The 13,558-nt window shown below is 42.4% G+C and overlaps 1 protein-coding gene across 5 annotated transcripts in view; it reads right to left on the reverse strand.

Annotated features, from left to right (window-relative positions):
* Positions 1 to 11,764, reverse strand: part of DPF2 (double PHD fingers 2) — a 110,146-nt gene extending 98,382 nt beyond the window's left edge. For 2 of the 5 annotated variants that reach the window (XR_011560503.1, XM_070766354.1), the window contains exons 1-4: positions 11,593 to 11,682; positions 4,840 to 5,000; positions 3,743 to 3,850; positions 376 to 468 (exon numbers count right to left, since the gene is read on the reverse strand). Coding sequence is in view for 4 of the 5 variants with exons in the window: in XM_070766354.1 (XP_070622455.1) it covers positions 376 to 468; positions 3,743 to 3,850; positions 4,840 to 4,977 (339 nt within the window). In the remaining variant the exon portion in view is untranslated. Of the gene's footprint in view, positions 1 to 375; positions 469 to 2,791; positions 2,956 to 3,742; positions 3,851 to 4,839; positions 5,001 to 11,437; positions 11,571 to 11,592 lie in introns of those variants that run through there. The other 3 variants (XM_070766352.1, XM_070766353.1, XM_070766355.1) reach the window with 3 other exon arrangements.
* Positions 11,765 to 13,558: the final 1,794 nt, after the last annotated feature.

The following is a 13,558-nucleotide window of genomic DNA, read 5'->3' on the forward strand; positions in this document are numbered from 1 at the left end:
AAGAGCAACTAAGATGATCAGAGGCCCTGAAACTAAAATATATGGAGAGCGGCTGCAGGATTTGGGTTTGGCTAGTCTAAAGAAAAAAAGAACAGTCAGGACAATTAGCCAGTGGAATAGCTTGCCACCAGAAGTCGTGGGCGCTCCATCACTGGATGTTTTTAAGAAGAGATTGGACAGTCACTTGTTTGAGATGGTATAGGTTCTCCTGCTTGAGCAGGGGGCTGGACTAGATGATCTCCGAGGTCCCATCCAGCTCTACTCTATTCTGTTCCTTGCCTAAAGTGTTCAGAGGCCCTCCTTACTCTACATTAGAGAAGCCTATGTAAGATTCAGTGAGGCCACAGAAGTTGAAATATAACACCCCCCCCTTACCTTGGCCTTTCCTTTGCCTCGTCGTTTTGGGGTGTCTTCCTCGTAATCTTCATCATCGAGGTCATCCAGAAAGTCATCGGGTTCCAGGATTCGCTGAAAGAAAAAGGAAAGGATGCGAAAAGCTGTGAGAAACGGACATTTGGTTCATCCAAAGGAATACTTCCATCAAATCACTGCAGGTGTCGGGCTCTGTGACAAGATGGCTGATAACAACCCCTCCACCTCGTCTTCTCAATGTAGTGTTAGCTTCCTAAGAACCAGGCAAGCAGTTTGTAAGCAACTCGGTAGCTGTGCAGGACAAATGCTAAGAGCAACACTATCACAATTTTCAGCGCAGGTTCTGAATCCAAAAGCAGAATCCTCGACTTACAACAGTTCGTTTAGTGACCGTTCAAAGTTACAGTGACATCGAAAAAAAGGCCGACTCCTGACCACTTTTCAATTACCACCTTTTCAGCATCCCCATGGTCACGTGATTTTCATTCAGATGCTTGACAACTGGTTCGTATTTATGACGTCCGAAAGCGTCCCGGGGTCACATGATCCACTTTTGCGACTTTCTGGCAAGCAAAGTCCATGGGGAAGAAGCCGGATTCACCTAACAAATGGGTTACTTCACTGATCAATTGCAGTGACTCACTTAACAACAGAGGCGAGAAAGGTTGCCAAATGGGACAAAACTCACTTAACAACAGAAATTTTGGGCTCAATTGTGGTCCTAAGTCGAGGATTGTCTGCACAGCCCGAATGATAAACAGGACTTAAATAGGATCCAGGATATTGCCACTGCACCTCTAGGGTTTTTTTCCCTAATCACCTAATAAATCTTTTGTGCTCTCTCAAATATTTGTGCGCTGTGGTTTTCCTTATTCCCCTAGTGCAGGGGTAGGCAAAGTTGGCTCTTCTATGACTTGTGGACTTCAACTCCCACAATTCCTGAGCCAATCATGCTAGCTCAGGAATTCTGGGAGTTGAAGTCCACATGTCATAGAAGAGCCAACTTTGCCTTCCCCTGCCCTAGTGCAATGATGGTGAAGCTATGGCACACGTCGCACAAGTGGCATGCGGAGTCACATCAGAGGGCATGCACAGCATTGCCCTATGTCAGCTCCGCAGGCGGATGCTGGCCAGCTGATTTTTAGCCTTGCGGAAGGCCATTTCACCCTTCAGAGGCTTCCCGAAGCCCCGGAGCATGAAAAACATCCCAATGGGCAAACCGGAAGTTTGGAAAAATGGACTTCCAGTTTGGAAGCTTCCCTGAAGGCTCCAAAGTGCAAAAAAACAGCACAACGGGCAAACCGGAAGTCCGTTTTTTCAAACTTCCGGTTTGCCCACTTCTTTACTGTTCCACATGCGTGGGGGGAAGGGAGGGTTGTGCATATTCGCAGGGGGCAGTGCGCATGTGTGGGAGGGGACATCGCCTTTCGGCACGCGAACCCAAAAAGCTTCGCCATCTCTGCTCTAGCGGCTCAATACAGGTAGATCTCAAGGTACAACAGTTCGTTTAGTGACTGCTTGAAGTTACAATAGCACTGGAAAAAGTGACTTGTGACACGTTTCTCATACTTACCACATTGCAGCCTCCCCGTGGTCACGTGATATTTAGGATGGTTGCAATGTCCCAGGGTTATGCTATGAACTTCTGACAAGTTTCCCGTGAGAGTCACTTTAAGAATTGCAGTGTCCCATTTAACAATTGTGGTAAGGAAGGGTGTAAAATGGGGCAGAATGGTTGTAAAAACGGGGCAGAACTTACTTAACAATTTTCTCACTTAGCAACAGAAATTTTGGGCTCAGCTGCAGTCGTAAGTCGAGGTCATAAGTGGCAGCATCCTTGTCCAAGGACTCTTATCTCTCTTTGCACGGAGTGTTAACGATCAGCTTGAACCAAGAGGAAAGGAGTCTAAAAACAAGCTCTGGTTTCTCTACAGGACCCCAGAAAAGAATGAGGGGTGGTCCATTTCTAATCCCGCTCCCAACAGGAGATCCATGTCACTATTCTCAAAGGGAAGAGAGAGGCCAGAAAGTGACTGCTATACAGCCCTCCTCCGCCTGAGAGACAGGAGTCGCCTGACAGCGAGATGGGTAGCATGTAAAGTTAAGAAATAAAATACAAATGATTTATTCTTGGGAGCTTCGTATTATAATACTTTTTAATTTTACTTTTAATTTCCCTTAAGAAAGCAGGAAGGGAAAGGAAGAGAGAACGATGGAAAAAAGAGAGGGGGAAAAGGAAGGAAGGGAGAAAGAAAGAAAGAAAGAGAGAGAGAGAGAGAGAGAGAAAGAAAGAAAGAAAGAAAGAAAGAAAGAAAGAAAGAAAAAAAGAAAGAAAGAAAGAAAGAATATGTTCTATACATGAGCATCTTTCAAAGGAAAGATGTCTTATTTTACCACAGGCTGCCATTCTCTACACTACCTTCCGGGTGCGGCTATTGGCAACGGGGAACTCGCTGAGGCTGTCTTCATCGGGACGAGGGTCAGGCAAGCTGCGTTTCTCAAGGGGATCTGTCCTTAAGAGGGCCTCCAAACTGCTGCCATCTTGAGAGATTATGCCTTCTTTCTTTAGGGCCTGCTCAGTGTCTGCCAAAAACAGAGATTTCATTGCCTTAATGCCATTAAGACAAAGAATCCAAACTACTAATAAAGGAGAATATTTTTAACTTAGGATTGAAATGTAGGATCTTTGGTGCTCTATGAGCTTGGTTGTTTTCTAGCAGTTGTTTCACCATTCAATTTAGGTAACAACATTGAGGGTGTTACTTAGTTTGAATGAGAAAAACTTTTGCAAGGAAAGAACCAAGCTCCGAGCGCACCAAGGACCCCACAGTCCTCTCCTCCTTTCTCCCCCCTCCCTCCCTTTTAGCACTGATGATGTCCCTAGTTGGGTCCTGAAATATCTGCAAGGAAACCACCAAGCTCAGAGAGCACCAAGGACCCCTCAATCTAAACCTCCCATTGCCTTGGCCAAATAACCTAAGAAACGTTTGACAGGCACCACAGGCCAATGCAGAGACCTATTAGGCCCTAACACAAGAGTGACATGATCTCTTCTGTCACCTTTAACATTGGATCTGCATGTAATTCTTACTTGCAACCTGACATTTTTTAAATGCCTGGCTGTCCTGTTGGCTTATTAATACACAAATAACAGGATACAAAGGTACTTTTCTGTGACTGACTTAGAACTACAGAGTTCTCATCCTCAGGTAGCCCATCTACCTGTCCAAATTACCCCGGAATTTGCCTGGACAATGACAAATTCTGTAATGTATGCCTGAATGATCCCTTCAGCCAGGCGAGAGCTCTGTTATGATTCCATCTGCAATCATAGAAATTTAAAACTTTGTACTATACAGACAAGGCAAACCTGGTTTAATGGTAGGGAAAGAAAGTCTTGGATCCTCGGGAGGATGGGAACGGCGTTTTTTCCGCCAACGTCGAGCCGGGTAAGAATAGAGCTGGCCAGACGCCAAACCTTCCAACAGAAAAAGAGGAAACCAAAGTCTGCTTAATTATTCAATTTACATATAAAATTGTGGGGAAAGCATTTAAAAAAAAAAAATTGCCCAGGCAAAAAAGGAGCTGTGATGTTGCTTCAATATACCAGGGTGATTCGACACAAAAAACAAGTAACCCTTCCCTGGTACAGAGCTGAAGGGATTGGATACTGTAGCCTAGAGGTTAATTCTCTGCCTTACAAGGCCCATGGTTGCAAGTCCAAGTCCCAGGGAGGGTATGGCTAGCTGATGAGGCCAGAATAAGGCCGAAATATAGTTAGCCAAAATTTGTATCAAACTCTTCCAGTTTAGAGTAATAATAATTATAATAATTTATTAGATTTGTAGGCTGCCCCTCTCCGAAGACTCGGGGCGGCTCACAACAATAATAAAACAGTGTGGCAATGTAAACAAATCTAATATTAAAAAAGCATCTAAAAAATCCATCGTTTAAAAACCATGCAGCACACGCATACCATACATAAAACTATAAAAGCCTGGGGGAGATGTCTCAATTTCCCCATGCCTGGCGACATAGGTGGGCCTTTAGGAGCTTTTGAAAAGTAAGGAGGGTGGGGGCAGTCCTAATCTCTGGGGGGAGTTGATTCCAGAGGGATTGGGCTGCCACAGAGAGGGCTCTTCCCCTGGGGCCTGCCAGACGACATTGTTTAGTCGACGGGACCTGGAGAAGGCCAACTCTGTGGGACCTTATCGGCCGCTGGGATTCGTGCGGCAGAAGACAGTCCCGGAGATATTCTGGTCCGAGTACTGAACACTTCCTGCAGCTCTTTTGCAGGAATCATTAAGTTGCCCAGAGTTACTCGATAGATAGATGGGCAGGATATAAATTTAATAAATAACATAAAAAATAAGAGCACTTTCAGTCTATAGCAACACTAATTCATGCTGAAAGCTGCTGCCTGAAAGTGACATCACAAAATTGACATTCTGGGTAGAGCCCCCGTACCTGGTCCTCTGTGCCGCTTCTCCATCCAAATGTAGCAGTTACTCTGCGCCACCCCAGTCTGCGAATCCAGGAACGGTAATCGCACACTCCTTTCGGCACACAGCCGGGCGTTATAATTGTGACATTGCTCCATTGCATCCTTGTAATATTGTTCACCGAGGCTAGGACAAAAGATTGGGAGGGAGACCGTTAATGAAATGGGTTTCTGTTGTATAACAATGCATGCATTTTTTGTGGGGGCGGGGAGGAGAATGTTTTAATATAAAAGGACAAGTTGGAAGTAAAATTCAACAAAAAATTTTATTTGATTTCATTTAAACGTAATTAAAACTCAGCTGTGGTGCAGTGGCCTAGAGGTGGAGTTCTCGCCTCACAATCAGGAAGCTGTGAGTTCGATCCTAGGTAGAGGGAGATGTTTATCTCTCTGGGCACACTAAGAATGTATCTGCTGGGGGGAAAACCTCTGCATTGGCGAAAGGAAGGGCATCTGGTCAGTAAACATTCTGCTAGCCCCATTCAATTGTCCAGACACCACCCCGGCAAGGGATTATGGGATTAAAAGAGGAGGAGGAGGAGAATTACAACTCAGTTGAATATGGCTGGCCACAACCTTTCTGTAATTTTCCTTCACATTGAAAAGTACAAACCAGCCCCAGCTTTTAGGAGGCTCTGCATTCATTTTTAGGAACTCTGGGATTGTGTATCCCTGCCTGACTTCTCCGAGAGGCCTTAAATGTGTTTGCAGGTAACGTAAAGCTATTTTTTTAAAAGCATGGTTTATTGTTGAAGCTATATCATCTGGATTTACTCATTATACTTGACTGTATCACATTATCGTTTAGTCTGATGATGAACCTGCCTCCATTTAATCCAGGAAACTATAGATGGAGGATCTCACTTCCTAAGCATTACAAGAAATCGCCCCTAGCAGGGTAGATCTTTTGACAGACTGCAAATACTGTATTTCATTCACACAGCGGGCCCTTCGCAGATATTGTCACAATTAAATGCAAAGAGGCTGGTTTGAAATTCAAATTATAAGCATGAATTTAAGCTTTTTCTTCAGAACAAAAGAAGCACCCGTGGAGCTGGTACTGCAACTGTCTTTCAATCTAGTAAATTCACTGAAGAAAGAAAATGCCCAATTCTATTCAATAAATCCATTAGAAAGCAGGCTTATGATGGAAACTTCTAAGAGAAAAGAATGCAGAAATATCTAAGAGTTACACAGCTTGCATTTCCCCGTTCTTTAAAAATCTCTGGTGCAGTAGCAATGAAGTCTAATTGAACGGTCCATAATTATAGTAATTTTAATGTTTAAACCTTGCCACACACTAAAAAGGCTGAAGGAGGGCACAGAAAACAATGCAACTTGCTTGAAAGAAAGTAGCATTACAACTTTGCTGTCTGGGGAGGAAACCAAAGAAAGGGAGAGAAAATTAAGTAGTTCAATCAAAATCGCACTATGTTTACAGTGTTTTCAATTCAATCTTGATCATCCGAAACAGTTTAATGAAATTTAGCAACCCAAAACACCCAAACACACACACACAAAATTATCTTGGCTCAGTTAGGACTCACAATTTCCTCAACAAATAGCATGGCTTTGTTCAGAAATTTGGGATAATATACAAAGCTCCTGGTTTTAACCATTTCTACTGTAGTTCTTCCCAGCATTCAGAAATACTTGAGTAGGACAACAGGGTTTTTTTTTTCCAATTCTGCCCAAACTTTCACTAATTCTAAGATTCTGTCCATTTCAGTTTATTTATTTATTTTTATTTATTATTTAGATTTGTATGCCGCCCCTCTCCGCAGACTCGGGGCGGCTCACAACAAAGTGAAACAATTTACAACAAATCTAAATTAGTTTAAAAATATTTTAAAAACGCCATTTTCTAAACAAAAATACATACAGACATACCATTCATAAATTGTATATGCCCGGGGGAGATGACTCAGTTCCCCCATGCCTGATGACAAAGGTGGGTCTTAAGGAGTTTACGAAAGGCAAGGAGAGTAGGGGCAGTTCTAATCTCCGGGGGGAGTTAGTTCCAGAGGGTCGGGGCCGCCACAGAGAAGGCTCTTCCCCTGGGGCCCGCCAACCGACATTGTTTAGTTGACGGGACCCGGAGAAGGCCCACTCTGTGGGACCTAATCGGTCGCTGGGATTCGTGTGGCAGAAGGCGGTCTCGGAGATATTCTGGTCCAGTGCCATGAAGGGCTTTAAAGGTCATAACCAACACTTTGAATTGTGACCGGAAATTGATCGGCAACCAATGCAGACTGCGGAGTGTTGGTGAAACATGGGCATACCTAGGTAAGCCCATGATTGCTCTCGCAGCTGCATTTTGCACGATCTGGAGTTTCCGAACACTTTTCAAAGGTAGCCCCATGTAGAGAGCATTACAGTAGTCAAACCTTGAGGTGATAAGGGCATGAGTGACTGTGAGCAGTGAGTCCCGGTCCAGATAGGGCCGCAACTCGTGCACCAGGCAAACCTGGGCAAACGCCCCCCTCGCCACAGCTGAAAGATGGTTCTCTAATGTGAGCTGTGGATCGAGGACGATGCCCAAGTTGCAGACCCTCTCCGAGGGGGTCAATAATTCCCCCCCCTACAGGGTAATAGAAGGACAGATGGAATTGTCCTTGGGAGGCAAAACCCACAGCCACTCCGTCTTATCCGGGTTGAGTTTGAGTCTGTTGACACCCATCCAGTTCCTCTGCTTTCCAGGGCAGCTAGCCTCCTGTCTTTCAAAAAGAATCAACATACCTACTATACCTTTTTTATGGGGAAATTGCTGCTCTCCAACATCATCTTTCCATATGGTTTTTTATTTATTTTTATTTCTCTCAAATATTTCCAGTACACCTATCTGTTTCATGGGTTAAGAGTTTTTCTATATCCTGCCTTCCAAATAAATTTCCATAAAAGCAGTGGATGGAAATTTATTTATTTATTTATTTGATTTTTATGCCGCCCTTCTTAGACTCTTGTTAGGATTGTTTGCTTCCCACAGAAAATATAAGAGCAACCCCAATCATCCAATTTGGCCTCTGAGGTTGGAATACCAATGAATTATATGTAACTCTCTTTACTTTCCTCAATCAAGTCAGGAACATTTGAAGGCTGTGGGAGATTGAGAAACTGCACATAAAAACAACTTGCAACTTCTTAACACTTTTTTGTTGGAAATAAGCTCTCCTGAATCAACTTTAAACTGGTGTTTCAAATGGAAAGGAGGAGCTTGTGAATTTGTACCATTTTATTTTTAAGGCAGCTACTCTCTTTCTCCACCATTATTTTGAGTGGCTGTACAAGTTGCAACTGCAGACAGTCCTCGACTTACAACAGTCCCTTTAGTGACCATTGTAAAAGAAAAGTGACAGGATCATTTTTCACACTTGCGACTGTTGCAGCATCCGCGTAGACACAATTCAGTCACTTGGCAACTGATTCATATTTATGACGGCTGCAGTGTCCCGGAGTCATTTGATCCCCCTTTGCGAACTTTTGACAAGCAAAGGCAACGGGGAACCAGATTCACTTAACAACCGTGATACTAATTACCGAGTGCATTCATTTAACAACTGCATCAAGAAAGGTCATAAAATGGGGCAAAACTGAATTAAAAACTGTCTCACTTAGCAATGCAAGTTTTGGGCTCAATTGTGGTCGTAAGTCGAGGGCTACCTGTACAACAAACGTGTGTGTGTGTGTGTGTGTGTGTAGGTCTTGCTGTACATTCGGCTCTTTTCCCTATGTAAGATTGATATACAGGAAAGACCCAAATATACCAAGACCTATATACAGGATGTCCAGGGGTAAAGCATTTTGAAATTCCCTGATATTTTCCTGACATTTCCCTGTAACCGCCCCGAGTCTGCGAAGAGGGGCGGCATACAAATCTAAATAATAAATAATAAATAAATAAATAAACTTGCGATCTAGTTAAGGCAGTGTTTTTCAACCAGTGTGCCGGGGCACACTAGTGTGCCGCGAGACATGGTCAGGTGTGCCGCGAAGCTCAGAGAGAAAAAAAGCAAGAGAGAGAAAAAAAGAGAGAAAGAAAGCAAGAGAGAGAGAAAGCAAGAGAGAAAGAAAGCAAGAGAGAGAAAGAAAGCAAGAGAGAGAGAGAGCGCGAGAGAGCTAGAAAGAGAACAAGAGAGAGAGAGAAAACAAGAGAAAGAAAGAGAGAAAGAGAGAGAGTGAGAAAGAGAGGGAGGGAAGGAGAGAGAGAGAAAGACATAGAGGGAGGTAGGGAGGGAGGGAGAAAGAGAGCAAAAAAGAGAGGAAGGAAGGAAGAGAAAGAAAGAGGGATGGAGAGAGAGAGAAAGAAAGAGGAAGGGAGGGAGAGAAAGAGGGAGGGAGAAAGAAATAGAGTGAAGGGGAGGAAGAGAGAGAGAGGATTTTTTTGTCCAAACTTTTTTTAGCCGCTGCCCCCTCCCTGCTCAATGTGCCCCAGGGTTTCGTAAATGTAAAAAATGTGCCGCGGCTCAAAAAAGGTTGAAAATCACTGAGTTAAGGCACGGTCGTACATGATGTCATAACAAACAGCTAAGCCGTGGAAAAATATTGGTAGCTGACCTTGTTGCCACAGTTATGCTCATTTTTGCTTGACTCTGCCAGGTAGCAGGATCCTTTTCGTTTTACATGATTTTCCCCTGACTTTTAAACATTTTAATATAGGTTTTTTTCCCACCTCATTTATTGTTTTTTTTTCACAAATTCCCTGATAATTCCCTGATATTTCCCGAAACGCCGATTTCCCTGATAATTCCCTGATTTCCAGATTTGTGGGACACCTTGTATATACCTATACCTGTGAAAATCTATGAAAACAAATCTTTCTCTCTGCTGCCTGTGGCCGCAAAGCACGTGAGTGCCCATTCGCGCTGACTTCAGCAACCGCTCACCATATATACACACATCCACATCCACACACATGTGTAAATTTTGGTGTGTTCGGGTTTTTCCCATGTAAGATCGAGAGTGTTTTTGCGATGTTTCGATGAGATCACACCTGTCATCTTCAGGCTGATGTTTTGGCCTTCGTGCTGCTGCAAATACAGTGTTATTTATATATATATATATATATAAACAGAAAATATTATATATTTTATATCTATATATTTATATATATAATATGTATTTATATATATATGTCTCATATATATATGTAGATTGTTCTGAGTTCGGGTTTTGCCCTGTGTAATATTTTGCATGTCTATGCGACGTTTCGGTGAAATCACATTCACCATCATCAGGCTGAAGTTCCAAGCTTCGTGCTGTTGTAAAATGGAGCTTGGAACTTCAGCCTGATTATGGTGAATGTGATTTCACCGAAACGTCGCATAGACATGCAAAATATTACACAGGGCAAAACCCGAACTCAGAACAATCTACATACATATACCCGTGAAAATTTACGAAAACACACACACACACACACACACACACACACACATATAAAAATATAGATAATAGAGAAGAAACCTAAACACACCAAAATTTACATACATTTACCCATGAAAATCTACAAAAACACACACATATATATATTCAAATTTGTAAAGAACTGATAAAGAAATAGAGGGAGACCAGGATAGATCTATTTCAACTTGACAGAACACACACACACACACACACACACACATATAATGTGAATACTATATATATATATATATATGTATATATATACACAAAAATCACCTATCTATCTATCTATCTATCTATCTATCTATCTATCTATCTATCTATCACACACACACACTCTTCCTTTTTTTCTCCTATCCTTCGCTTCCCCCCACCCCCAAACCTATAGATCCTTTAAAGAACAGGGGGGGGGGCTGGAAAATGGTTATTTCCCCATTTTGTGGGGTGCGTAGCAAAAAAAATTCAGGACCTCCCTCAAACTTCCATTAAAGATTTTGACCTTTTCGGGGGACGGGGGAGCTCATTTTTCTCCAAAAAGAGGCCCCAAATTTGATTATTTGGACCCATTTTTCTGGTGAAGTTTGCCAGGAAGAGAGATAGGTAGGAAGGGCAGGTTTAGGATGATGGGAATTGTGGTCCAACATACCAGGTTGGAGAAGATGCTCCCCAAAATCTAATTTGTCTCTTTCTTTTATTTTTCTCTCTTTTCCTCCCTCCCCCCCCCCCCCGCCCCAATTTTCTCCTCAGAAACCTACTCTTTAAACACGTTCTATAAATATTAAATGGGATTTGTTTTTCCGCCTCCACAAGTTCCTCTCACCGTCTACTATATTTCATCCAAGCCTTTTGGGGGGGGGATTTACATGAGCCCCCTCATAAAATTCATAATTGGGTTTCGGTGTTTATTTAAAAAGGTTTTCCCCCTTTTTGAAAAGCTCTTCCCCATCTTTAAAAGGCATCTTGAGGTGGCCGCGCGGTCTTTTTTCCCCCTCACGTACCTCACTTTTGAAACTTTAAGGTGGGGGCCACTTTTGCTTTCTTGCCCCCACCAAACATACATACACACAAACTCCGCCCGCTTTTTAAAACCCACTTTTTAAAGATATCGTTTCAGTCCTAAGCAATAAGCAGAGGAGGAAAAAAAGAGATGCAATAGCTAACCCCTCTCCTTCCATTATCCCGTCAGGAACGCCCCCGCGAGCGGAATGGACTCTTCCCTAACAACCGTCCTGCGCGCACTTCGCCGGTGGTTCGGGCTGTACCATTGCAAAGCAAAAGGGAGGAAAAGGGGGTGAAGGGGGGACAGTTCCACTCACAGCTTCACCACATTCTGTACCACCGCCGCCATCTTCCCCTCTGCCGCCTGTGGCCGCGAAGCACGCGAGGGCGCATGCGCCGAGTTCCCGTTCACGCTGACTCCAGCGACCGCTCTCCATGAAACCTTCCGATCAGGTTCGAACACGGCGCATGCGTACTGGCCCCAACTCGTCCTCACGCTCCGGGAAAGAGAGGCAATTTACACCCACGCTATTCCCGCGGTGGGAGATGGCCGGACGCAAAAGTCGCGCAGGCGCAAAGGAGGTCGTCTACAACAATTCCATTCACGTGTGTTGCGCATGCGACAGGTCCACAGTCGAGGGCGCATGCGTAATTCTCTTTGGATAGAGAATTAAATTTCGATTTCATATTTTGTAGTACAGTATTTAGAGAAACAATTAAAAAATGCCCCTCTACTGCTCTTACATATATCTGCCTAGGAAAAAAAATACTACGCATTTTAAATGGCGACTTTCTTTCGCAAATACATATTTATAAGTAGGTGTAAATAAACTTACATGTATTATATTAAATTATAAGTGCACCAGAGTGCCTTCCGTCCCCTGTCCTAATGTTTCTCTTTTACTTGTATCATGTATATAAATATTATATCTTTATATACCACCAATACATACATGACAAAACAAACATAAATTATCAAAGGGCTCCTGCAATATACACTGCTCAAAAAAATAAAGGGAACACTCAAATAACACCTCCAAGATTTGAATAAATGAAATATTCTCATGGAATACTTTGTTCTGTACAAAGTTGAATGTGCACAACAGCAGGTGAAGTGGATTGTCAATCAGTGTTGCTTCCTAAGTGGACAGTTTGATTTCACATAAGTTTGATTTTCTTGGAGTTATGTTCTGAGGTTTATTTTTATTTTTTTTATTCCCTTTATTTTTCCCTCTTTTTTTGAGCAGTGTATATTGTTCTTATTAGATAATATTAGTTGATTATCTATTCTAAGAAGTCTATTAAGTGTCCCAAGCTATTCTCTCCCCACTCTCCTCTTTCCATCTCAGGTAATTTCACTTCCATTTCCTACATTCTTACTCCTCCCTTCTCTCCTTCCCCTTCCTTCCTCCTCTTCTATCTCTACCTTCTTTCTTTCTTCTTCCCTAGCTCCCCTTCTCCTTTCTCTCCTTCCTTCATACTTCTCCTTTCATCCTCAAAAACCTTTCTACGAATGGAAGATTTCTAATTCAATTATTTAACGGTCTGAAAAAGCTAATTTTCAACCTCTAAATTTATTCTCATGGAATACTTTGTTCTGTACAAAGTTGAAGGTGCTGACAACATGTGAAATTGATTGTCGATCAGTGTTGCTTCCTAAGTGGACAGTTTGATTTCATAGAATTTTGATTTACTTGGAGTTACATTGTGTTGTTGAAGTGTTCCTTTTATTTTTTTGGAGCAGTATATACATATATACTGTATTTGAATTTTTTGCCAAGAGGCAAAAAGGAAACTGTGATGCTCCTTCAATATACCAGGGTGATTCGACAGAAATAATAATAATAATAATAATAATAATAATAATAATAATAACAACAACAATAACAATTTATTAGATTTGTATGCCGCCCCTCTCCGAAGACTCAGGGAAGCTCACAATATATATATGGATGGATGGGTGGATAGATGGATGGATATTTATTTATTTTATTTATTTATTTTGTCCAATACATAATACACATTGAAGTGAATAGATATGTAGTAATATAACTAAAGAAAAGAATAGAAGAAAAGATATAAAAGTATAGGTGAACAAGTTTGAAAGGAAGAAAAGATAAATGAGATAAGGGAAGACAATTGGACAGGACGGAAGGCACACTGGTGCACTTATGCACGCCCCTTACTGACCTCTATGGAACCTGGAGAGGTCAATCGTGGATAGTCTAAGGGAAAAATGTTGGTGGTTGGGGTTGACACTACTGAGTCTGGTAATGAGTTCCA

The sequence above is a fragment of the Erythrolamprus reginae genome, chromosome 13 (genome assembly GCF_031021105.1).
Source record: "Erythrolamprus reginae isolate rEryReg1 chromosome 13, rEryReg1.hap1, whole genome shotgun sequence".
NCBI classification, from domain to species: domain Eukaryota; kingdom Metazoa; phylum Chordata; class Lepidosauria; order Squamata; family Dipsadidae; genus Erythrolamprus; species Erythrolamprus reginae.